At 45.8% G+C, this 26,176-nt stretch overlaps 1 protein-coding gene across 2 annotated transcripts in view; it reads right to left on the reverse strand.

Annotated features, from left to right (window-relative positions):
* The window catches only part of scarf2 (scavenger receptor class F, member 2), a 92,014-nt gene that overhangs the window by 41,461 nt on the left and 24,377 nt on the right, over positions 1–26,176 (reverse strand). For both annotated transcript variants that reach the window (XM_078227389.1, XM_078227388.1), the window contains exons 5-6: positions 6,335–6,553; positions 4,498–4,626 (exon numbers count right to left, since the gene is read on the reverse strand). In XM_078227389.1, the coding sequence (XP_078083515.1) occupies positions 4,498–4,626; positions 6,335–6,553 (348 nt within the window). The remainder of the gene's footprint in view (positions 1–4,497; positions 4,627–6,334; positions 6,554–26,176) is intronic.

The following is a 26,176-nucleotide window of genomic DNA, read 5'->3' on the forward strand; positions in this document are numbered from 1 at the left end:
AAAGGCTAAGAATGGTGCTATTAACATCCATTAAGAGATCGGAATGTGTAACTGGCAGAACAAAGGTGCAGGACAACTGGAGGCAGATGGCCTAGTGGGGTGGGGTAACAAGATGGAAAGTGAGATTTTAAGAATTGGACAAACAAAATGATGGAAGAAATGAAAAATAATTATTATGGATTCGTAAGAAAAAAAAGAAATTAATAAAAGAAATGGAAGTGGGGTGCAAGTGGAGGGAAGAATTCATGCTCTGAAATTGTTGAACTCAATGTTAAGTCCAGAAGGCCGTAAAGTGCCTAATCGGAAGATAAGGTGCTGTTCTTTCAGCTTTTGTTGGCTTTCACTGGAATATTGGGGTTAGTTGAAAGTATGTCATATGAACAAGTTAAGCTTGATGAGGGCAGATGTAAGGTGGAAGGAAAGTAGAATGAGAAAGTCAGAATTAGAGTGCGTGGGTGTTGAAGAGAGGTTGGGATGGGAGGAAGCACTGAGGCAACTGTACAGATGACCTTCATCCTAAAGGTGAGGAAGTCCTTGTGCTCCATGGATGTGGTATTTAGGGTGGATGGCTGAGATAGAGGGATGCAAGGTTGCTGTTGGCCATGAAAAAATAAATAGCCTAGAATTGCTTTTATTCTTCAGCATGATTCTGGAGTGGACTTAGCAGAGGAAAGCAAGACATGGCAATGCTTGATAGATATGGATCTTAATCCAACAAAATAATCATGGGAAGATCTCATCATCGGCTGTTCCAACACAGTAAACCCAAACTGGATCTGACTCAGTGAAAGGAATTGTCACTGAAATATTCACATGTGGTTTTCCATTAATCTCCTCAATATAAAAGAAAAACAGCCATTAAAATCTCAGCAGGATCCCTTGATATTGCAGCCACTTTTTCCAGTGAATAGATGAGCCATAATGATCTGGAAAATCCCACGCTCCAGCCTTAATAAATCCTAATCTCAGTGTGTGTAGTAGTTGGTGTGGTGGTGTAGTGCAATGAGCCTTGTCATGCATGGGCTGGAGGGCGGTGGGGGTTGAGGGGGGGGGGGGAATAATTAGCCAAAAAGGTTCCTCTCCCAGTGACTATCCTGTGAAACCTATGAGGAAGCACAGTGTGGACCTGGGATGATAAGTTTAAGTTTATTCATTAGTGTCACAAGTAGGCTTACATTGACACTGCAATGAAGTTACTGTGAAAATCCCCTAGTCACCACACTCCGGCACCTGTTCGGATACACCGAGGGAGTGTTTAGCACGGCCGATGCACCTAACTAGCACGTCTTTCAGACTGTGGGAGGAAACCGGAGTGTCTGGAGGAAACCCACGCAGACATGGGTGGAATTCTGCGCAGGCAGTGTCCCAAGCCGGGAATCGAACCCAGGTCCCCGGCACTGTGCGTGCAGTGCTAACCATTGTGTCACCGTGCCGACAGGGCATCAAGGTTGGTTGTGATAGCCTTCATTTCTGAATAAGCAAACAAAACTTCATTGTCACTGTTCTCGAGAAGAATGGTACCACCTAAATGAGGTGCCCGAGGGTGGCTGCCACTTATGTAACCACACCCCTGCAGTTGTGAACATATTGGGGAGAAAGGCCTGCCTTAGCTACCTCCACGATACTTCACAATGGACCTTGGTTTAGTCAGTGTCTGTATAAAAGTTGGGGCCAGGTTAAGGGGGGTTAGGGATGTGGAGGGGAAATATTGGCAGTGGAGACACTCCAGCTGCACTTCCTGCCAAAGAGCGAGACAGAGAGAAAACAAAATCACACTGCTTTAAATATCAGCCCACTCTGACCCCATGAACTCTGCACATGTCTATCCCAGAGGCTCACGGCCAGGAAATGATCAGCAGTCACTTCCTTAGCTCCAACACACTGGATCTCTGAGCTAACCTGCAGCAATATAAAACATATTGTCATTCCGTGATTGTACTCGGCAGCCATTAAATAAGATCCGCATTTACTACAGGAAGCGAGCATGTCCTGCCAATATCCCAGGAAAGACTCACTGTTCATTCAGCCTATTGCATGCAGGCTCTTCCTGTCGCTCTGAAGTGACCTACAAGTCGTAACCACACAGATGGATCTAATGAACAAGACGGCTTCTGCTTAGGTCTCCTGCTATCCAGGAAAGAGACAGAAGGAGTTATTGTGTGAGAAAGGTTTCTGAACCGTGTGCTGAATTGAGAGTGGGTTTCACTTGGAGCTGTGGCTTTAAAGCTGTCCATTCTGCAGCACTCCACTGCCTCTTTAAACTGTTCCATATCTCAGTGACACAGGCCACAAGTCTGAGGGCACTGTACAATTACCCCAGGGTTCTTTGGTGTTCATGCTGGTGAACTGGGGTCAGATGGAAGCTCGTTAATGTTCATTTCCATGGTAGCTGCCTGCATTGCTAGGGTGCGTGGCATGCTGTATATGTTGGCAAGTCTAATTAAAGACTTCTGAATAAGGGACAAGTTGGTCAGGTGGATCCCTCCCTGGAAACACCAGCACCACTTCCCACATAAATCATAGAGTCTCTATACTGCAGAAGGAGGCCATTCGGCCCATCAAGCCTGCACGGACAACAATCCCACCTGGGCCCTATCCCTGTAACCCCATGTATTTATCTTGCTCGTCCCCCTGACACTAAGGGACAATTTAGCATGGCCAATCAACCTTACCCACACGTCTTTGGAGTGTGGGAGGAAACCTGAGCACCCGGAGGAAACCCACGCAGACACGGGGAGAGCATGCAAACTCTACACAGACAGTGACCCAAGTCCGGAATTGAACCCAGGTCCCCGGTGCTGAGGCAGCAATGCTAACCACTATGCCATCATGCTTCCTACATGATTTTTTTAATGAAACCCTCTCTTTGGGAATTAAGCAGCCTGAAGTCCCAAGGTGGGTCCCATCAGCCACTTGGAGACCTGGTCCAACTGGCTATTGATACTTTGGTAGACCTTTGAGAGACGCAGGGATGTTTGAACTCTAGACGGAGGAGCAGGTTTCACTGGGCTACACTAACATCTACTCTGGACTGTCAAGGCATTGATGGAGATAAGGCACGCTTGAAAATAGCGCAGGACCCAGAAGAGGTTGCACAAGCCAAGAAAAAGCACAGTAACCAATGATGCAAAGATACAAAGAAAGAACAGTAAAGATCTAAAAAAAACCAATTGGAGTCATATCTGAAAAACGCCATCTGGCCTCATATTCTGAAGTTATTTAAATGGTTGTTGATTTTTGACTTGCTGCTGTTTCAACTACTAGTCCTCAGTGAAAGCTGAATTAAACCTTTCATTTATGCAACCAGCAGGCTAACATCTGGAAGTACTTTACTCCCAACCCAGTCATCTATAGCATGTGTACCCAAGCGTCTTGAAGGCTAATATTATTCAGTGTGGACAATTCTTGTCCGGTTGTCTCAAATATCTGCAAATCTGTGATCTACTCACTGACCAAATTGAGTGTTCATTCTCACGTTAAGGCACAGGGCAGCCACAATCTTACAGCAATGGCACATCAATCTCACAACTTTCATTTCAGCTGAAAGTAAATGCAATGTTTCTCTTCATTCCCTCTTGAAGGTATTGGGTTAAATTGTTTCCAATGCCTGGAGGGTAAATGGCTACGTTTCACTACTGCAGACCTCCGACGACTAGAGTGGTAATATTCCTCCTTCCTACTAGGGTTACCAACCTCCGCCGTTCTCCGCACTGCGCCCTCCCCCACTCTCCGCCCTCCCCCACTCTCCGCCCTCCCCCACTCTCCGCCCTCCCCCACTCTCCGCCCTCCCCCACTCTCCGCCCTCCCCCACTCTCCGCCCTCCCCCACTCTCCGCCCTCCCCCACTCTCCGCCCTCCCCCACTCTCCGCCCTCCCCCACTCTCCGCCCTCCCCCACTCTCCGCCCTGTTTCTTCCGTGCTCTGCATTGCTGTCTCAGGGCTCTGTATAGCTCCCTTGAATTTCCGCACTGCTCCATCGTCGCTCTGCACTGCTCCCTTGACATCCTGCACTATACCCAACACTCCACACTGTTCCCCTGATACTCCGCATTGCTTCCTCACGTCTCCACACTACTCCCTCGAGCCTCCATACTGCTCCCTTGACAATCTACAGTGCACACTCAACCCTCCATGTCGCTCTCTCGGTGCTCTGCACTGCTCCCTCGAGTTAACGTTTCAAGTCCAATATGATTCTTCATTAATGAAATGTTAACACTGTTTTTCTCCCCATAGAGGCTGACTAATCTACTGAGTTTTAAAAATTTCGGCCTATGATTGTGCTAATTCTACAACTCAAGTCCTGGCATGCCAATGGATTAACGTACACTAAACATGTTCACTAAAACAGCATTGAACATTCAGGTGTTAGCATCTCATGGAGGAATGTCAAGTCTTCAAATGTTTGTATGGACCACCTGTTTATAATTTGTGTGGTTAAACAGCATTGAGCTCACAATGTATCATTATGGAATGTAGCTCTCTGTTCTCCAATACTTACAAAAGGCCATGAAATCCTTTGTTGCAGACACATTCCCCAGTGGCAAAATGACAGAACCCATTGATGCAGTCAGTGCAAACCGAGTTACAATTTTCACCATAGGTACCATTTTGGCATTTTAAGTCACACCTATTACAAAAGGAAATAAAACATTATTGAAACAAGAAACTGCAATGATTAGTGCACAAAGTACTCTGTTAATATTCGATTAGTCATGGCGGACAGCATCAGCCACCAGAATATACACCATCGCCAACAAATAATTCTTTTAATTATCTGATTTGTATTACATCTGGTGACATTGATATCAGTATATATGTAATCCTGCAAAGGTGCTACAATAAGACAGCAGGGAATGCAAACTTTTAAAATTACATGTAAAATGCCATGTAAGATGTTTTACGGTGATAAAGGTACCATAGAATCACAGGTTGTGCCCCCAGAAACATTTTAGGTAAGCCTACAATTTTTGGGGGCACAACCTGTGATTCTATGGTACCTTTATCACCGTAAAACATCTTACATGGCATTTTACATTGGGAAAGGGGAGATAATGGGGCAACACATGGCACAGTGGTTAGCACTGCTGCCTCACAGCACCAGGGACCAGGGTTCGATTCCTGGTTTGGGTCACTGTCTGTGCAGAATCTGCACGTTCTCTCTGTGTCTGTGTGGGTTTCCTCCGGGTGCTCCGGTTTCCTCCCACAGTCCGAACGACTTGCTGGTTAGGTGCATTGGTGCATTAGGTGCATTGGCCATGCTAAATCCTCCCTCAGTGTACCCGAACAGGCGCCGGAGTGTGGCAACTAGGAGATTTTCACAGTAACTTTATTGCAGTGGTAGTGTGAGCCTACTTGTGACATTAATAAATAAACTAAGCTAAAGAAGAGTAACACCAAACAGTAATACAGAGAAGAGTAATGAGAGGCATCTTCAGACACTGTCAAAGCAATAGGCTTTGAAGAAGCTTTTGAACATGAGAAATAGGACGAGATGGAATGATTTTTGGAAAAGAATTTCAGATTTCAAGGGCATAAGGGCTGAAGGTTCTGCTGCCAATGCTGGATTGAAGACGAGCCAGGACAGATGGTAGCCAAGATCAGAAGAGTGCACAGTGTAGGATGGATGTAGAGTTGGAGGAGATCATTGAAGTGAATGACATGAGGGCACAGAGGAATTTGTGAACAAGGAAGAGGATTTTGAAATTGATGCTTTGGGCTCAGGGACATAGACTTTTGAATAAACGAGCAGATGTCAGTGTGCAATAGAAAATGGGTAGCAGGATTTTGGATGAGTTGAGGGTAGGAATGTAGAGATTTTCAATGAGATAAATTAGCTTCAAGCATCCTTCCACTTGTTTTGGAGTATGCTAGAATTTTCTGTATCTGTTGAAGTGATATCTCATGAAAGCTAGCTTCCCATTAGCTCATAGAGTTTATCCATAAGCCAACAGAGTTTCTAGATTGTGTACACCTTCTGCACTTAAGTTGAGTTCTGTTCATGGTATGCTATGATTGGACCCCATGCACTTGGTTTACAGAGGGGAAATTTACTGAGGACTCCCGATTTATAATCAAAATCCAGTGGTCTCTATGTATATAGATGTCATGAATGACCTATCCTCGAATAGCATGGGGGACACACGGCTGTTTTAACTCAATCCTGAAGAATGGTTAACGATGCGAGGTATTGGTCAGATGGAACCAGACTCCAGCAATTAGTCACTTCCCTCCAGAGAAACCAAATGGCAGAGAAAACTGGTGGGATGTAAAGTTGACAAGATATTCCCTCACAACCCTCATCATGATAACAATGAATAGTCAAAGCAAGTCCTTACTGAGCTCCTAGCCATCCTGGATTGCAGTGCAGACATCTCCCATCGATGTGGTTACAAGTGTGTCCGTCTTTGCAATGGGGACATTGATCTCCGCACCCTTCCCCGTAGAAACCAGCAGAGCATATTTTATCACATTGAGTTCCATTCCATCCAGGCTCGCAGGCTAAGCATCGACCATCAGCGATCATACAGGGCTGAAGATTCTTGCACTGGCCACACCTAATGTCACAGAAAAAGGATACGTTTGGATTTATTAAATAAAACAAGGTTGTTTAAAATCTACACGGCCTAAAAATGTCTTATTGTCATCAATGGATGAGTGCTTAATGATCTTTAGGCAGATGCTATTTTAATATAGACAGCAGACAGCTTATTTTAAAGGGGTGAAAGTATTTTCTAAAATAGTAATTTCCATGCTTCTATTTTCAACCCCTTTTTCCTTCCATGTAGGAAATCTGTCACTCTTTCCTGTTAACATCAGTAAGGAAGACTATACCCAGGAGCCAGTACTTTCAATTTCCAGTCTCTATTACATGATGTTGTTTTATTACTTTGGCTCCAATTCGTTTTAAAATTTGCATATCTGATATGCGCCAGAGTTTAAAATCATCAATATTAATATTGTAATTAAATCCCGTCAATTAATTTTAACCATGTTGCCACTGGGCACTCTCTGATACCACACTCCAGTGGTCATTCCATCACTACCTATTACATCACTGGATTGCAGGGTTATCTGGAACTAACTAAGAAGAACCCAAGTCTGAAAGACTGTGCAGGTTAGGTGCATTGGCCATGCTAAATTCTCCCTCAGTGTACCCAAACAGGCACCAAAGTGTGGCATCTAGGGCATTCTCACAGTAACTTCACAGTGTTAACGTAAGCCTACTTGTGACATTAATAAATAAAATAAATAAAAGTCTACACTTTCAGATCCCAATGAGACAAACAGATTGCACCTTGGAATACCACGGACCCACCTGACTAAGTATTGGTTCCCAAGTCTTCAGTGGAGCATTGAGTTTGTATCTGTCCTGCATCCCAGAGACAATTCAACCCGAAAGAGATCCCACTTACCTCTCCCCAAAGGAAGCTAATCAGTAACTGTACATTTAAGGGGTGAGGGGTAAGCTCTCAAATAGCTCTCAGAACTCTTCCTTCCTGAGCAGTGAGCATCTCAACTCAACATCAAATATGTGAATACGTTGCGTAAAACCTTCCGACGATAGCATGGACACATCTCATAACCAATGGTTAGGTACAGCAAATTTCGATGCAGATGAAACATCCTTGTATGACGATCATCACACACTTGCAGCTAGATACACAGTAAAGCTTTTTCTTTACGATCACATGAATTATAGGAATTTATCATTCACATATACCATCCCCACTGCCAAAACCCCTATCGTGTGTCAGGTATAAAACAGGTTAAATATAGAATCAATTTGCCTTTGCATGTTAACATGAAACCCTCTCATGAAAGGTATGGATGATGTTAGATACAAAATGAAGTACCATCTACATGGTTTCACTGCACACTTTCAGGTAAAGCCCACAGAGAAATAGATTCAGAATAAAGCTCCCAATACACCACCCAACAATGGAATATTGTTGATGAACAAATCTTCTGTGTAACTACAAATCTTTTCCAGCTGGACTCGGCCTAGTCCAAAGCCACACAGAACTGCAGACTGGATGAGTTTCGCCAACTCTATGCGAGGGTGCGCTCTCCACTGCAATGAAAAAAAATGTGATCAGATTGTCGAGGGAGGAAGCGAATGTACTGCAGCCAAATTTGCAGATGACACCAAAATAGGTGGGAAGGCAAGTTGCAAGAGGGATACAGACAGTTTACAAAGAGATATTGATAAGTTAAGTGGGCAAAAAGTTGGCAAATGGAGAATCATGAGGGAAAATGTGAAGTTGTTAATTTTGGAAGGGAGAACAAAAGAACAGAGTATTATCTTAATGGAGAAAAATAGCAGAAAGCTGCAGCTCAAAGGGACTTGGGAATGCCTGTGCACAAAACACAGGAAGCTAGCACACTGGTGAAGCAAGTAATCAGGACGGCTAATGGAATGTTGGCCCTTAATTTCAAGGAGCTTAGAGTATAAGAGTTGGAAAGTCTTGCAGCAACTGTACAAGGTAAGAACAAAGAACAAAGAGCAAAGAAAATTACAGCACAGGAACAGGCCCTTCAAGCCTGTACCGACCATGCTGCCCGACTAAACTAAAACCCCCTACCCTGCCGGGGACCATATCCCTCTATTCCCATCCTATTCATGTATTTGTCACTATCGTATCTGCTTCCACTATCTCCTCTGGCAGCGAGTTCCAGGCACCCACCACCCTCTGTGTAAAAAAACTTGCCTTGCAGATCTCCTTTAAACCTTGCCCCTTAAACCTGTGCCCCCTAGTAATTGACTCTTCCACTCTGGGAAAAAGCTTCTGACCATCCACTCTGTCCAGGCCTCTCATAATCTTGTAGACTTTTATCAGATCGCCCCTCAACCTCCATTGTTCCAGTGAGAACAAACCAAGTTTCTCCAACCTCTCTTCATAGCTAATGCCCTCCATACCAGGCAACATCGTGGTAAATCTTTTCTGTACCCTCTCCAAAGCCTCAAACATCCTTCTGGTAGTGTGGCGACCAGAATTGAACACTATATTCCACGTGCGGCCTAACTAAGGTTCTATAAAACTGCAACATGACTTGCCAATTTTTAAACTCAATGCCCCGGCTGATGAAGGCAAACATGTCGTATGCCTTCTTGACTACCTTCTCCACCTGCGTTGCCACTTTCAGTGACCTGATTACCTGTGCACCCAAATCCCTCTGCCTATCAATACTCTTAAGGGTTCCGCCATTTACTGTATATTTCCTATCTGTATTAGACCTTCCAAAATGCATTGCCTCACATTTGTCCAGATTAAACTCCATCTGCCATCTCTCCACCCAAGTCTCCAACTGATTTATGTCCTGCTGTATCCTCTGATGGTTCTCATCGCTATCCGCAAATCCACCAACCTTAGTGTCGTCCGCAAGCTTAATTATCAAACCAGTTACATTTTCCTCCAAATCATTAAACAGGTTGGGACTCTACTCATTGGAATTTAAAGGAATGAGAGGTGATTTAATTGAAACATATATGATTCTTAAGGGGCTTGACAGGGTAAACGCTGAAAGGATGTTTCCTCTCATGGAAGAGTCTTAGACCAGAGGACAGAGTCTCAGGATAAAGGAGCACCAAATTAAGACTGAGATAAGGAGGAATTTTTTCTATCAGAGGGTTATGAGTCTTTGGAACTCCTTGCTCCAGACAGTTGAGGAGCCAGCGTCCTTGTGTACATTTAAGGCTGAGATAGATTATTGATCAGTAAGGGAATCAAGGGTTATGGGGAAAGGCTGCAAAGTGGATGTAAGGAATGTCGAATCAGCATGATCCTATAGTGGAGCAGGCTCAAGGTGCTGAATAGCCTTCTCCTGTTCCTATTTTTTATGATGTTATTATGGTCAGCTAATCCTACCAGTCAAATACAAGGCAGAGCCAGAGACATCTTTTTGGTTTGAATGCCTTTAGTGAAGGGTCAAAGTTCATAGTGCAAGACACCATAAAGGTCAACATAGAAGAAAATAAGACAAGGTGGATCAAGGAATAGGTGACAACAGGTCAAGATTTCAAAGCTTGTAGATTATAGGATACAGGAATGACTGAGAGAAATAAGGAACGTCAAAGAAGAATGAGAGAAAGCACTGGGTGGCACCGTAGCACAGTGGTTAGCACTGCTGCCTCACAGCTCCAGGGACCTGGGTTCAATTCCCGGCTTAGGTCACTGTCTGTGTGGAGTTTGCATGCTCTCCCCGTGTCTGCGTGGGTTTCCTCCGGGTGCTCCGGTTTCCTCCCACAGTCCAAAGATGTGCGGGTTAGATGGATTGGCTATGCTAAATTGCCCCTCAGTATCCTGGGGTGCATAGGTTCGAGGGATTAGCAGGGTAAATACGTGGGATTATGTGGATAAGGCCTGGGTGGGATTGTTGTTGGTGCAGACTCGATGGGCTGAATGCACTGTAGGGATTCTATTCTGTGAAAAATATCTTGTTTTCAACAGCTTGGAGACAGGGAAAGGGAAAGTGAGCATACTTATGGAATAGGCTTCGGCTAACTGCTATTTATGGTGCATTTCTTGGCATTGGGGATGGTGCTAAGTGTACATCACATCCCCAATTCTCGACCGCAGCATGAAAGCTAGTTACCCATACAGACTGGGAAACCCACCCATGTAGTTGTCTGGAGTTGGGTGAACTTGAAAACAGAAAAAAAACACATTTTCCCATCAGTAATAATTGAAACTTGGCATCGTTTTGTCTCCCTTCCCCCCCCCCTATCAAATGCACAAAACAGAGCATTTAGCCTCAAATTCGAAACACACTGGAACCTGCTACTCTTGGGAATTAATGACAAGGCGAATTCAACTCACAGAGAACCAGTGTAATAACATACTGAAATGATACAGCAATACCTCAAATACAACAAACATTCAATACTCTGAAAAATGGATTGTTCCTGTTTTCAGGCGCAGGTGTCTGAAGAGAAGCACACCAACTGAGGCAGCAGATTAGAGAGAGGGTTCCCAACGTGCTGCTGGCTGGAGGCATCGGTACAGGAGGTGCAGAGGGGGAAGGAGGCAATAAGGGACCGGGAGGCCCTCAAGGCAAACCCTGAGAGGGGAATTGAAGCAGGTGACCAGGGACTTTGATTTCCAGACACCTACCCTGAGGCACAAAACACTCAATGGCCTCACACAAGTGATCAAGGTCAGTGAATGCATTTTCACAGGATACCTCCTATCCACCGCACCACCAACCTGTCACACCACTCAATGCATCATACCTCCATCAGCACTTATCCCGAACATTCAGAGCTTCCTCCGACATGCTCCCGAAGTTTTATTTTTGGAGTGCGTGGGTGATTTGTTCAAGTGCGCCACCACTTTAATTCTTTTTGGCATGGCCGCACAGCTTGGCAGGATTTCACCTCACCCTTACACACATACCAATGTCGCCAACCTCATATTGACAACTTGTGGCTTCCACATATCTGCAGCTATTCAGCCACCAAAGGTTTATCACTCAGACATATTGCAACATACTTGTTAATGGGTGGCATGGTGGCACAGTGGTTAGCACTGCTGCCTCACAGCACCAGGGACCTGGGTTCGATTCCTGGTTTGGGTCACTGTCTGTGTGGAGTTTGCATGTTCTCCCCGTGTCTGCGTGGGTTTCCTCTGGGTGCTCTGGTTTCCTCCCACTGTCTGAAAGACATGCTGGTTAGATGCATTGCCTTCAGTGTACCCGAACAGGTGCTGGAGTGTGGCGACAAGGGGATTTTCACAGTAACTTCATTGCAGTGTTACTGTAAGCCTACTTGTAACTAATAAATAATAAACTTTAAACTTAATATTCTTTCCTCTCTTTTGCAGAACAAGTGGTGCATAACAGGAGGGAACACAGCAGGATGAGTGAGGGCAGGCACATCTGCTTCACCTGAGCCTGCTGAAGGAGGTGCTCAGTATCATGGAGGCAGCCTATTGCATTCAGGGTGATAGCATGTTCCTGCTATAAAGCCCTTTCCAAATCGCACCTCACCCCTCATCCCGCTAACTGGCATAAGTGCAAGCTCCAGATGGTGTGACCTCTTGCTTTCCACCCCACACTGGCTTTTCTTGACCCAACTCCTGGTCCAGGAGCGGCTACCTGCAAACTCAGGGGAGTATGAATGACGACGACTGCAGTTCTCTGCACGTCACTTGATCTGACACTTACAGCCACCATCTCGGATACTGGTACTATGCAAATCATAAAGGCTAATGGAGAGTGGGGATCTGCCTGTAGATTGGGTGCAACTAGGTTAGGGAGTGAAAAGGCAGTTTGTGTACCGTTCCTCTAGGGCGCGAGGTCACTGATGCAGGGAGCTCAGATGCACACTCTGATGGGCATCACACAGGAGAACGCTGATGAGACTGCCAGACAGCCTCTTGCCACTGTCAAGGAGCATGAAGGAGTTTGTTTCCAACATGGTGCAGGGCTTTGTGCAGGCCGAACTTGGATGCTGCCTGGACAGCCAATGCTATGAGAGCCTGTGTGGAACTAGCTGGTGATTCAGCATCTAGTGATCACTGTCTCAGCTTGTTGAGGGCAACAGCGGCCTTTATGGCTATGAAAGCACCATCCTTGTGCTGCTGTGCACCTCCAGGTCCTATCGAATGTGGTGGTACGATTCAGTCGCCTCCTTGGTGAACTGTAGGCGTTTCACACATTACTCCTGGCTAAGGCGGAGGTAGAGGAAGTAGATCTTGATAACCCTTGGTGGGTGGGGTATTCCATTGAGAATCCTTCTCCTTCTGACTCCACATACATTCCTCCCCCTCTGCAGCCTAGCCTCAATGTCCCTATCATGTTGCAATCCCAAGAGGGACTGCAATCATAAGCCACATAACTTAAACAGACTTTCTGTAATAGGCAGTAAACTCCACTGACTTCTCTGTCAGGATGCAACAACACTACTGATACCATTGAAAAAATTCACCAATGTTCCTGCAAGAACACAACACTTCCACAAACTTTGTCAGGACAAAAGTAAATCAAAAGCACCTCACCTGCCAGTTAGATGCCTGACCTAATCTTTAAATAGTGTAATTGGGGTGGGGCAGGGAGGGGAGTGGTGGGGTGGGGAGATCCCTTATGCAACTGGGCACATGTTCATTTGTGAGTGAATAGGAGAGTGTGTTAACTGGGCCTGCACAATCCAAAATGTCAGAATGTGCACCAAATCAACTGAAGAGAGTGCCCCCTCTGCATTCTTCTGTCACACACATGACCTGTCTGTGTTTGCACCATGTCAGTCACCCTGCGCCTTACGGACTGCCACAGAGGTTTCCGGAAGCATTCTGACCACCATGTTCAGCTTCTCTGGCTTCTGTAACACCAGCTGCAATGTTGCTAATGGAGTCAAGTTTTGTGGCTCAGATAAAGACATTCCATTGACACAGTGCCTCAAATTCACCAGAAGCATCCGTACTAGGATACCTTCTATCCTATATACATAAAGCAATATCTCTATATATTGCTCTCTCTATATAACATAGCAATATAGAAAGAGAGAGAGAGCAATATATAGAGATTTACCAGGTTCCAATGTTACATATCCCAGAATTACCAAATATCATTGAACAGAATGATGGCCCCCAAGTGGTAGGAAGGGACGTGGGGGTGGGTGGGGGAGGCCCGTTAAATGGCAGGGAATCACTTTGGGATGCAGCCCGCTGGATCTCCGATACAGTGCCCCCACTCAGGATGTTTCCCTGTGGCTGGCTACGAGGCGGATCAGCTGCCCATTCCCGAGAAGCACAAGCCAATTTGCATAATTACAAATCCTAAGGAGGCCACTTTACTGAGCTGCCTGAATTTAGCCCATGGTGGCACCATCCCATCCCACCTTCCCCGCACCACTGCAGCCCCAACCCTAGTGTGGCTTGCCCGGAGATCGATGGGGTCTTCCCGTTTGTCCATCAATGCCCCCAATGCCTCTGAACTGCCTCAGCAGCGCAGCCTCCTCCTCACCCCCTCTTCTGGTAGCACTACCATGGTTTCAGGGCTGCTGAACAACTGACTGCAGGGCTAGTCTGCAGGGAGCGGTCAGAGGGCGGAGCTGAGCATAACTGTGAGTATAAAACTAACTTTGATTGGTGGTTGCAGGTCACATTTGCATAAGTGCAGTCACTGTGACTGGAAGGTGGTTTGTGGAGGAGCTGCTGTGAAGGGACAGTTAAACCACAAACACTACTTCAGTGTTACCCTCCTTCCCTAACCAAAATAAAAGTTGGCAGGAGGACCACAAGCAAGGGAGAGGTGAGTTGCAATTTTTTTTTATCCGTATTAGGGCAATTTGGCAGCTAGGGCAGTGGCATGCTCCTCTTGTCAGATGTGGGCAATTAGGGAGCAATCTAGTCTCCCTGATAACTTTGTCTGCAGGAAGTGTGTCCAGTTGCAGCTCCTCACAGACCACATTGTTCGGTTGGAACGGCAGGTGGATGCACTGCGGAGCACACAGGAGGCAGAGAGTGTGATAGACACTGGTTACAGGGAGGTTGTCACACCACAGGTTCAGACAGGTAGATGGGTGACTGCCAGGAGAGGCAGGCAGGTGGTGCAGGAGTCTCCTGTGCCTATTCCCCTTTCAAACAGGTATATCAATTTGGATGCTGTTGAGGGGGATAGCCTGTCAGGGGGAGATACCAGCAGCAGCCAGGCCTGAGACACCATAGCTGGTTCCGCTGTGGGACAGGGTCGGGCAAAGAGCAAGCGAGCAGTAGTAATAGGGGACTCGCTAGTTAGAGGCACAGACAGGCGTTTCTGTGGCTGCAATCGAGACTCCAGGATGGCGTGTTGCCTCCCTGGTGTCAGGGTCAAGGATGTCTCTGAGCGATTGCAGGACATTCTTAAGGGGGAGGGTGAGGAACCAGAGGTGGTTGTACATATTGGTACCAACAACATAGGTGGGAAAAGGGATGAGGTCCTGAAATGTGAATATAGAGAGTTAGGCAGAAGGCTAAAGTGCAGGACCTCGAAGATAGTAATTTCAGGACTACTACCGGTGCCACATGATAGTGAGAGTAGGAATAGGAGGATTAGGCAGATGAATGCCTGGCTTGAGAGCTGGTGCAGGGGGCAGGGATTTAGATTTTTGGATCATTGGGATCTTTTCTGGGGAAGGGCTGACCTGTTCAAGAGGGACAGATTACATCTGAACTGGAAGGGGACTAACATCCTGGCGGGGAGATTTGCTCGAGCCACTCGGGAGGGTTTAAACTAGTTTGGCAGGGGGGTGGGATCCAAAGCAGTAGGGAGACAGAAGAGAAGTTTGAGGACAGCACGGAAGTTAAAGAGAGCACATTAATTAGTAAAGGCAGTGTCAGTAATCCTAGTACCAGACAGAAGCAAGACAGAGAGCAAGGGAAGTCCAGATTAAACTGCATTTATTTCAATGCAAGAGGTATGACGGGCAAGGCAGATGAACTCGGGGCATGGATGGGTACGTGAGACTGGGATATTATAGAAATTACTGAAACATGGCTAAGGGAGGGACAGGACTGGCAGCTTAATGTTCCAGGGTACAGATGCTATAGGAAAGATAGAACAGGAGGTAAGAGAGGAGGGGGAGTTGCATTTTTGATTAGGGAAAGCATCACGGCCGTACTGAGAGGGGATATATCCGAGGGTTCGGCCACTGAGTCTATATGGGTAGAACTGAGAAATAAGAAGGGGGAAATCACTTTGATAGGGTTGTACTATAGGCCTCCAAATAGCCAGCTGGAAGTTGAGAAGCAAATATGTAAGGAGATTACAGATAGTTCCAAGAAAAATAGGGTGGTAATAGTCAGAGATTTTAATTTTCCCAACATTGACTGGGACAGCCATAGTATTAGAGGGTTGGATGGAGAGAAATTTGTTGAGTGTATTCAGGAGGAATTTCTCATTCAGTATGTGGATGGCCCGACTAGAGAGGGGGCAAAACTTGACCTCCTCTTGGGAAATAAGGAAGGGCAGGTGACAGAAGTGTTAGTGAGGGATCACTTTGGGACCAGTGACCATAATTCTATTAGTTTTAAGATAGCTATAGAGAATGATAGGTCTGTCCCAAAAGTTAATATTCTAAATTGGGGCAAGGCCAATTTTGATGGTATCAAGCAGGAACTTTCAAAAGTTAATTGGGGGAGTCTGTGGGAAGGCAAAGGGACGTCTGGTAAGTGGCATGCTTTCAAAAGTGTGTTAACCAGGGTTCAGGGTAAACACATTCCTCTTAGAGTGAAGGGCAAGGCTGGCAGAAGTCAGGAACCCTGGATGACTCGGGATATTGAGGCCCTGGTCAAGAAGAGGAAAGAGGCACATGACGTGCATAGGCAGCTGGGATCAAGTGAATCTCTTGAACAGTATAGGGGGTGTAGGAGTAGAGTTAAGAGAGAAATCAAGAGGGCAAAAAGGGGACACGAAATTGTTTTGGCAGATAAGGCAAAGGAGAATCCAAAGAGCTTCTACAAATACATAAAGGGCAAAAGAATAACAAGGGAGAGAGTAGGGCCTTTTAAGGATCAACAAGATCATCTATGTGCGGATCCACAAGAGATGGGTGAGATCCTAAATGAATATTTCTCATCAGTATTTACTGTTGAGAAAAGCATGGATGTTAGGGAACTTGGGGAATTAAATATTGATGTCTTGAGGAGTGTACATATTACAGAGAAGGAGGTGCAGGAAGTCTTAAAGCGCATCAAGGTAGATAAATCTCCGGGAGCTGATGAGGTATATCCCAGGACGTTGTGGGAGGCTAGGGAGGAAATTGCGGGTCCCCTAGCCGAGATATTTGAATCATCGATAGTCACAGGTGAGGTGCCTGAAAATTGGAGAGTGGCAAATGTTGTGCCTTTGTTTAAAAAGGGCTGCAGGGAAAAACCTGGGAACTACAGGCCAGTGAGCCTCACATCTGTGGTGGATAAATTGTTGGAAGGTAATTTGAGAGACAGGATCTACAGGCATTTAGAGATGCATGGATTGATTAGGGACAGTCAGCATGGCTTTGTGACCAGCCTCAGGGATCAGTGCTGGGCCCACTGTTATTTGTCATTTATATTAATGATTTGGATGAGAATATAGGGGGCATGGTTAGTAAGTTTGCAGATGACACTAAGATTGGTGGCATGGTGGACAGTGAGGAAGGTTATCTCCAATTGCAGCGGGATCTTGATTAATTGGGCCAGTGGGCTGACGAATGGCAGATGGAGTTTAATTTAGACAAATGCGAGGTAATTAATTTTGGTGGATTGAACCAGGGCAGGACTTACTCAGTTAATGGTAGGGCGTTGGGGAGAGTTACAGAACAAAGAGATCTCGGGGTACATGTTCATAGCTCCTTGAAAGTGGAGTCACAGGTGGACAGAGTGGTGAAGAAGGCATTCGGCATGCTTAGTTTCATCGGTCAGAACATTGAATACAGGAGTTGGGACGTCTTGTTGAAGTTGTGCAAGACATTGGTAAGGCCACACTTGGAATACTGTGTGCAATTCTGGTCACCCTATTATAGAAAGGATATTATTAAACTAGAAAGAGTGCAGAAAAGATTTACTAGGGTGCTACTGGGACTTGATGGATTGAGTTATAAGGAGAGGCTGAATAGACTGGGACTTTTCTCTCTAGAGCGTAGGAGGCTGAGGGGCGACCTTATAGAGGTCTATAAAATAATGAGGGTCATAGACAAGGTAGATAGTCAATATCTTTTCCCAAAGGTAGGGGAGTCTAAAACTAGAGGGCATAGATTTAAGGTGAGAGGGGAGAGATACAAAAGTGTCCAGAAGGGCAATTCTTTCACACAGAGGGTGGTGAGTGTTTGGAACAAGCTGCCAGAGGTAGTCGTCGAGGTGGGTAGAATTTTATCTTTTAAAAAGCATTTAGATAGTTACATGGGTACGATGGGTATAGATGGATATGGGCCAAATGCGGGCAATTGGGATTAGCTTAGGGGTTTTTTAAAAAAAGAAATAAAGGCGATATGGACAAGTTGGGCCAAAGGGCCTGTTTCCATGCTGTAAACCTCTATGACTGGACTGGGAGCATCAGAAGCCCTCCAACCTTCCAGGTAGGCTCGGGACTCACACTTCATCCTGATATCAGCGTCCCAAAACCCACGGTAGAATACAGACCAGCATATCCAGGCACATCCATGTAAGAAATAGCTAGATTGGTAGCACGCTCATCTCTTGACTTAGTAGGTTGTGGGTCAAGTCCCACTCCCGAACTTGTGCATAAGTACTAAGTATTGAGGGAGTGCTGTACTGTCAGAAGTGCCATCTTTCTGACGAGATGTTAAACCAGGGTCCCGCTTGCTCTCTCACGTTGAAGTAAAAGATCCCAGTGCACAATCTCAAAGAAGGGCAGAGGCCTAATCCCTGGTGACCTGATCAATACTTATCCCTCAACCAACATCACAAAAACAGATGATTTGGTTCTCATCACTGTGCTGTTAGTAGGAGCTTGCTGTGTGTAAATTGGCTGCCATATTTCCTACGTTGCAACAATGACTACAGTTCAGAAGTTTCTTCATTGTCTGGAAGGTGTTTTGGGACATCTGCTGGGCATGAAAGACATTATATAAATGCACTTTCTTTCAAAGCACGCAATACCTTAGGACATAATACAGCAGATGCCTCAAATCCACTTGATGCATTAAAGCCTGACGATGAACCTTTCAGAATATTTTAGCACATGTTGAATTGACCACATTGATGTTGAATCTGGAAAGCTCTGTAGAAAGGAGTTCCAGGTCGGACTGAGACTTCGATTTCTGCCAAGCCTCTCCACATGATGATCATCCGGAGCCTACGTGTCTACACATGCGTAATGCTCATCAGGACCAGCTCACCATCACACTGTGTAACACAATCGCTGAAAAGTAAGCCCTTCCCTGCTCCTTTGTCAGCTTGGTGGGAGATGAGGATATTGGATTGAAGAGTGGGTGGATTGAACGGAAGCAGGAACGTGTGAAGACAGACAGACAGGCAGACAGGGACACCCTGAGCTATTTCCCAGCTCCAGAGTATTAATTTTCTGCTGATTTCATAGCCCGAACTTTACACTGTTTTCTGTTTAATCACTGCAATCTTTCTGTCACAATTCACACTGATGAGAATGCAGGTCAGTGATAGAATCAGGCCAAACACATTCAGAAACTTGAAGTGGGTGAGAATTTACAAATTCTGAGCTGATGCTTATTCTGTCAATTTATTCCTTTGATGTGATCAACTAAGGTGAAAGCAAATAGGAATCACCCAAAATGGGGAGGACACAGGGGTGTGAGGACATACAAAATAGAAGCAGGAGTCGGCCGCTCAGCCCCTTGAATCTGCTCTGCCATTCAATAGATCATGGCTGGTTTGCTTGTGCTTTGAAATCCACATTCTCACCTAGCCCCAATAACCTTTGATTTCCTTGCCTAACAAGAGGCTATCCATCTACGCCTTAAAAATATTCAGTGACCCCGCCTCCACTACCTTCTGAGGCAGACAGTTCCAAAGTCAGATAACCTCAGAAAAAAATCTCCTCATCTCTTGCCCTAAAAGGGCGAGCCCTAATTTTAAAACAATGCCCCTTTGTTGGACTCACCCACAAGAGGAAACATCCTAATGTCCACCTTGTCAACACTGTTCAGCATCTTATATACTTCACCCCTCACTCTTCTAAATGCTAAAACAAGCCCAGTCTGTCCAACCTTTCCTCATAAAACAACCCACTCATTCCAGATTTAAATCAAATAAACCTCCTCTAATGCATTTACACCATGGCCCATCCATCACGCAACCAGCATCCCATCCATTGATTCCAACTACACTTCCTGCTGACTCGGAAAAGCAGCCAGCCAAATCAAGGATCCCACGCACCCCGGGCACACTCTCTTCCATCTTCTTCTGTCGGGAAAAATATTCAAAAGTCTGACTCAAGAACAGCTTCTTCCCTGCTGCCATCAGACTTTTGAATGAACCTACCCTATATTAAGTTGATCTTTCTCCTGAGCTATGACTGTAACACTACATTCTGCACCTTCTCCTTTCCCTCTCCCCTATGTACCTATGAATGGTATCCTTTGTCAGTATAGCTCGCAAGAAACAATACTTTTCACAGTATTCCAATACATGTGACAATACTAAATCAAATCAAAAGGAAGCCAAAATTGTGTGCAATGGCTGGAACTTTCCAGCGGTTCACACTGACAGAATCTTCCAGTCCTGCCAATGACACACTCCCGCCACAGGTTTCACAGCAGTGAGGGGTGCGTTCAATGGGAAGCCCCATTGACAATGGTGAGGTCAGAAGGTCCTGCCACCCGTCAATGGTGGACCATCTCCATTGCAGTTGGTTGCGCGGAAAATCCCGCTCAGTATTCGAGATGTGGTCTCTCCAATGTCCTGTCTAATTGAAGCACAACATCCTTACTTTTGAAGTTAGAAGCAAGGGGGAAATTTTCCGGTCCCACTTGCGACGATTCCAGCGGCGGGCAAAACCCAGAATTTGATGGACCATATAAAGGTCCGTTGACCTTGGGCGGGAACTTCTGGTCTCAGTCTGGGCGCAACTGGAAAATTCTCCCTGCAGGCTACGAATTTACGTTGATCGGGCAGGCACGTGGCCAACCTGGAAGCTTGTGAAATCAACCGAGAAGATGTTGAGTGTTTAGCCTGATGTCATCACACACTCGCGCGACATTTCGGTCAGCGGGCACATGAGAGTTGGATGCGTGCCCGCCAACAATCAACCAGGCAATTTAGCCAGTTAAGGGGCTAATTGAAAGCAATTACTTAATTGGCTCATCTGTTTTAATGGCCTTTACATTCTCGCTGCAACCTCGATCCAGGGCAGGATGAACGGTCAGGGCTAAAATCAAATTTTAAAAAGTGTCTGGGAACTGAAGTTGTGTTTGAATGTGTTGCCGAGACACAGTTTGCTGCATTTTTTTTTCCATCAGGATTCATTTTGTATAGGTTTGCAGTTCCCTAAGGAGCTTTGCAGTGACTTTATTCATTCATGGGACATGGATGTCACTGGTTGGCCAGCATTTATTGCCCATCCCTAGTTGCCCTTGAAAGGTAGTTGAGAGTCAACCACATTGCTGTGGCTCTGGAGTCACATGTAGGCTAGATCAAGTAAGGAAGACAGATTTCCTTCCCAAAAACAACATTAGTGAACTAGATGGGTTTTTCCGACTATTGACAATGGTTTCATGGTCATCAGTAGATTCTTAATTCCAGATATTTTTTATTGAATTCAAATTCCCCCATCTGCCGTGGTGGGTTCAAACCCTGGATCCCAAAATATTAGCTGAGTTTCTGGATTAACACTCTAGCGATAATACCACTCGGCCGTCACTGTGCCCCTAAGGGAGCCCATTAGTAGTGCCAGTCCACACCCTCCCTTTTTGCGGTACCCATCCTCTTCCTGCCCTCCCCGGCACCACTGAGCCTTTCCCAGTGCATATTTCACGCTGGCTGCCAATTAGCTGGGCAGCCAGCACAAAATCACGTACCCTAGCCAATTGCGGCCAGAAACTTGTTTTGCACTTGCTTCTGGGCCTGCAGAGCGCGGATGCCTAACGGGTGAAAAATTAAGGCCTTATAGAAACAACAGTGGGCCATTTAGCCCCTTGAACCTGTTCAGCCATTCAATTAGATCATTTGTGACCTAACTCTGTAAGCTAGAGTATTGTATACAATTCTGGGAGCCAGAAATTTTAGAAAGGATGTCAAGGCCTTGCAGAGGTGACCAACTAGGATAGTACCAGAGATGAGGGGGCATCAGTTGTGTGGGCTGGAGAAATTAGGATTGTTCCCCATAGAGCCCAGAAAGTTAAAGGGAGTTTGGGAGCGGAGGTAGTTAGAATTTGATACAAGACTTAAAAGGTTTGACACTGGCACTGGCAGGAGGGTCAGAAACCTAAGGGCACAGATTTAAGATGACTGGGGGAAAAAACTCAATGGGTGCACCAGGTGGGGTGGGGTGGATGAGAAGAACTCACTTATCTAATAGGTTCTACTGATCTGTAATGCTGTGTTTGAAAGTGTGGGGGAAGCAGATTCCTCCAAAGGAAATAGGATAAATACTTGAAAAGGAGAAATGACCAGAGCATGTGGAGAAAGAGCAGGGGAGCTGGAGTAATTGGATATCGGTTTCAAAGAGTTGACAGAGGCACATTGGGACACATGGTTGCATTCTATGTCATATGGTTCTGCGATTCTACAAACACTGAACAGTGGCTCCAACATTAAGAGGAATATTGGCATCAAGCATCAGGATCAGCCCCAGCAGCTGCAGCAATGCCAATTCCAGCCAAAATTACCAAGACTACAAAAGCATTCCCACACAAACTATAAGGGCATGACCGTCAATGGTGGCTACACCAACGTCTAGAGCAACACCACCTCCGACAGTCAAGAGACACCACCTCCTGCAGAGACACCACCTCCCACAGAGATGCCACCTCCTACCCAAGGAACTTAATTCCATATGACATAGAAGCAGAAGTAGGCCACTTAGCCCATCAAGTCTACTCTGCCATTTAAAAGTAAAATGACTGATCTGATGTGATAATCCTCAATTTCACTTTCCTGCCTTATCACCATAATCGCTAATTCCCTTACGAATTAAAAATCTGTCGATCTCAGCCTTGAACATACTTAAAGGCCCAGCCTCCAGAGCCCTCTGCAGTAAAGATTTATTATCCTCTCTGAGGAGAAATTCCTCCTCATCTTGGTCTTAAGTGGGTGACCCCTTACCCTATGATTACGCCCTCTGGACTCTCACACAAGAGGAAACAACCTCTCAGCATCTACCCTGTCAATCGCCCTGAGAATCCTATACGTCTCAATAAGGTCACCTCTCATTCAGCTAAAATCCAATGAGTAGAGGCCAAATATGCTCAATGGCTCCTCAGAAGAAAATCCCTTCATACCTCAGATCAACCTAGTGAAACTTCTCTGAATTGCCTCCAATGCCAGTATATCTTTAATTGGAAAAGAGATCAAAATTGTTCACAATATTCCAAGTGTAGTTTAACTATTGGCTTGTATACAAAAACAGAAAATGCTGGAAAATCTCAGCAGGTCTGACAGCATCTGTGGGGAGAGAATAGAGCCAACGTTTCGAGTCTAGATGACCCTTCATCAGAGCTGACGGCACGGTGGCACAGTGGTTAGCACTGCAACCTCAGCACTAGGGGCCCAGGTTCGATTCCCGGCTTGGGTCACTGTCTGTATGGAGTTTGCACATTCTCCCTGTGTCTGTGTGGGTTTTCTCCGGTTGCCTCCCACAGTCCAAGGATGTGCAGGTTAGGTGAATTGGCCATGCCAAATTCTCCCTCAGTATACTCGAACAGGGTCCGGAGTGTGGCGACTAGGGGATTTTCACAGTGACTTCATTGCAGTGTTAATGTAAGACTACTTGTGACTAATAAATAAACTTTTCTTATCTTATTAGTTAACCTTTTGTGCAGTACCTTATCGAACGTTTTTTGGAAATTCAAGTATATTACATCAACTGATTCCCTTCATCTATCCTGCTCATTCCCAACTCAAAGAATTATAATAAATTTGTCAGGGGTGATTTCCCCTTCATGAAGTCATGCTAACTCTGATGTTATGTATTTATAAATGTTCTGCTATTACGTCCAACATTTTCCGAATGACAGATGTTAAGCTAACCGGCCTATAGTTGCCTGCTTTTGTTTCCCTCCCTCTTTGAATAAGAGTATTACATGGGAGTTTTCCAATCCTCTGGGACTTTTCCAGAATTTAAGGATTCATGGAAGATTACTACCAGTGCATTTACTGTCTCTATAGCTACTCCTTTTAATATCCTGGGATGCAACCTATCAGGTTCAGGGGACTGGGCGGCATGGTGGCACAGTGGTTAGCACTGCTGCCTCACAGTGCCAGGGACCCAGGTTCGATTCCTGGCTTGGGTCATTGTCTGTGCGGAGTTTGCACGTTCTCCCTGTGTCTACGTGGGTTTCCTCTGGGTGCACCGGTTTCCTCCCACACTCCAAAAATGTGTGGGTTAGGTGGATTGGCCATGCTAAATTGCCCCTTTGCATCAGGGGGTCTAGCTAGGGTAAATGCATGGGGTTATAGGGATAGGGCCTGAGTGGGATTGTGGTCGGTGCAGACTCAATGGGCCGAATGGCTTCCTTCTGCACTGGAGGGATTCTGTGATTCTATCAGAGAATATCTTGATGATTCGCTTCATTATATATATCAATCCACATGATATCAAGAAACGGCTGAAGGCACTGGATACTGCAGCGTCTATGAGCTTGACAATAGTACTGAAAACTTTTGCTCTCGGACTTACTACACTTTCAGCCAAGCTGTTTCAGTACATCTACAATGCTGGCATCTGCCCAGCAATGTAGAATCCCAGGAATGTTCTGTGCACAAAAAGCAGGACAAATCCAACCCAGCCAATTTCCATCCTGTCAGTCTATTCTCGAGCATCAATAAACTGATGGAAGGGGTCATCAACAGTGTTATCAAGTGGCACATACAATCCCGACAGTGCACAAGGAGGCCATTTGGCTCATCGAGTCTGCATTTACTTTCCAAAAGAGCATCTTTCCCATGCCTACCCCGCTGCCCTATCCCTACGCATTTACCATGGCTAATCCACGTGGCAATAATCTGTTCCCTGATGCTCTGTTTGGATTCCACCAGGATCAGTCAACTCCTGACCTCATTACAGCCTTGGTCCAAACATCGACAAAGGAGCTGAATGCCAGCAGAGAGTTGAGAGTGACTGCCTTTGACATCAAGGCAACATTTGACCGAGGGAGATATCAAGGAGACCTAGTAAAACTAGAGTCAAAGGGAATCAAGGGGAAAATTCACCACTGGGTGGAGTCCTACCTAGCACAAAGGGAGATGGTTGCGATTGTTGGAGGTCTCAGTTCCAGGAAGTTGCTGCAGGAGTTCCTCAGGATAATATCCTCAGCCCAACTATCTTCAGCTGCTTCATCAATGACATTCCTTCCATCGTAAGGTCAGAAGTAGACATGATTATTGATGATTGCTTAGCATCATTCGCAGCTCCTCAGACACTGAAGCAATCCATGTCCAAATGCAGCAAGGCCTGGACAATATCCAGCCTTGGGCTGACAGGGGTGACACGGTGGCACAGTGGTTAGCACTGTTACCTCACAGTGCCAGGGACCCGGGTTCGATTTCCAGCTCGGGTCACTGTCTGTGTGGAGTCCCCACGTTCTCCCCATGTCTGCATGGGTTTCCTTTGGGTGCTCCCATTTCCTCCCAGTCTGAAAGACATGCTGGTTAGGTGCATTAGCCATGCTAATTCTCCCTCAGTGTACCAGAACAGACACCGGAGTGTGGCGATCAGGGGATTTTCACAATAACTTCATTGCAGTGTAAATGTAAGCCTACTTGTGACTAATAAATAAACTTAAGTTAAAGTGGCAAGTAACATTCCCACAAGTGCCAGGCAATGACCATCTCCAACAAGAGATAATCTAACCGTCGCCCCTTGACCTTCAGTGGCATTACCATCACTGTATCCTCTACTATTAAAATCTAGGGGTTACCATTGACAAAAGACTTTACTGGATTAGCCATATAACTGTGTCTACAAGAGCAGGTCAGAGGCTAGGATTCCTGCAACACTCAAGAAGCTTGACACCATTGAGGGGAAAGCAGCCTGCTCAATTGGCACTCCATCCCAAACATTCAGCCCCTTCAACACTAATGAATCGCGGCAGCGGTGTGTACATCTGCAAGATGCACTACAGGAGCTCACCAAGGCTTCTTAGACAGCACCTTCCAAACCCACGACCGCTACCATCTAGAAGGAGAAGGACAGCAGACATATGGGAACACCATCACCTGGAAGTTCTCCTCCAAGCTAATCAGCATCCGTACTTGGAAACATATCGTCGTTCCTTCACTGCCACTGCATCAAAGTTCTGGAACTCCTCCCTAACAGTACTGTGGGTGTGCCTCCACCACATGGACTGCAGCGACTCAAGAAGGCAGCTCATCACCACCTTCTCAATGGCAATTAGGGATGGGCAATAACTTCATGTTATTTTGTGACGTGTTATTCTGCTGCATGGCTAAAGAATTGGGGCAGGGATTCAGATTCTTAGATCATTGGGATCTTTTCTGGGGCAGAGGTGATCTGTTTAAGAGGGACGGGTTGCATCTGAACTGGAGGGGGGGCCAATATCCTCGGGGGCA

This window comes from Mustelus asterias, chromosome 13 (assembly GCF_964213995.1).
Source record: "Mustelus asterias chromosome 13, sMusAst1.hap1.1, whole genome shotgun sequence".
Lineage (NCBI taxonomy): Eukaryota > Metazoa > Chordata > Chondrichthyes > Carcharhiniformes > Triakidae > Mustelus > Mustelus asterias.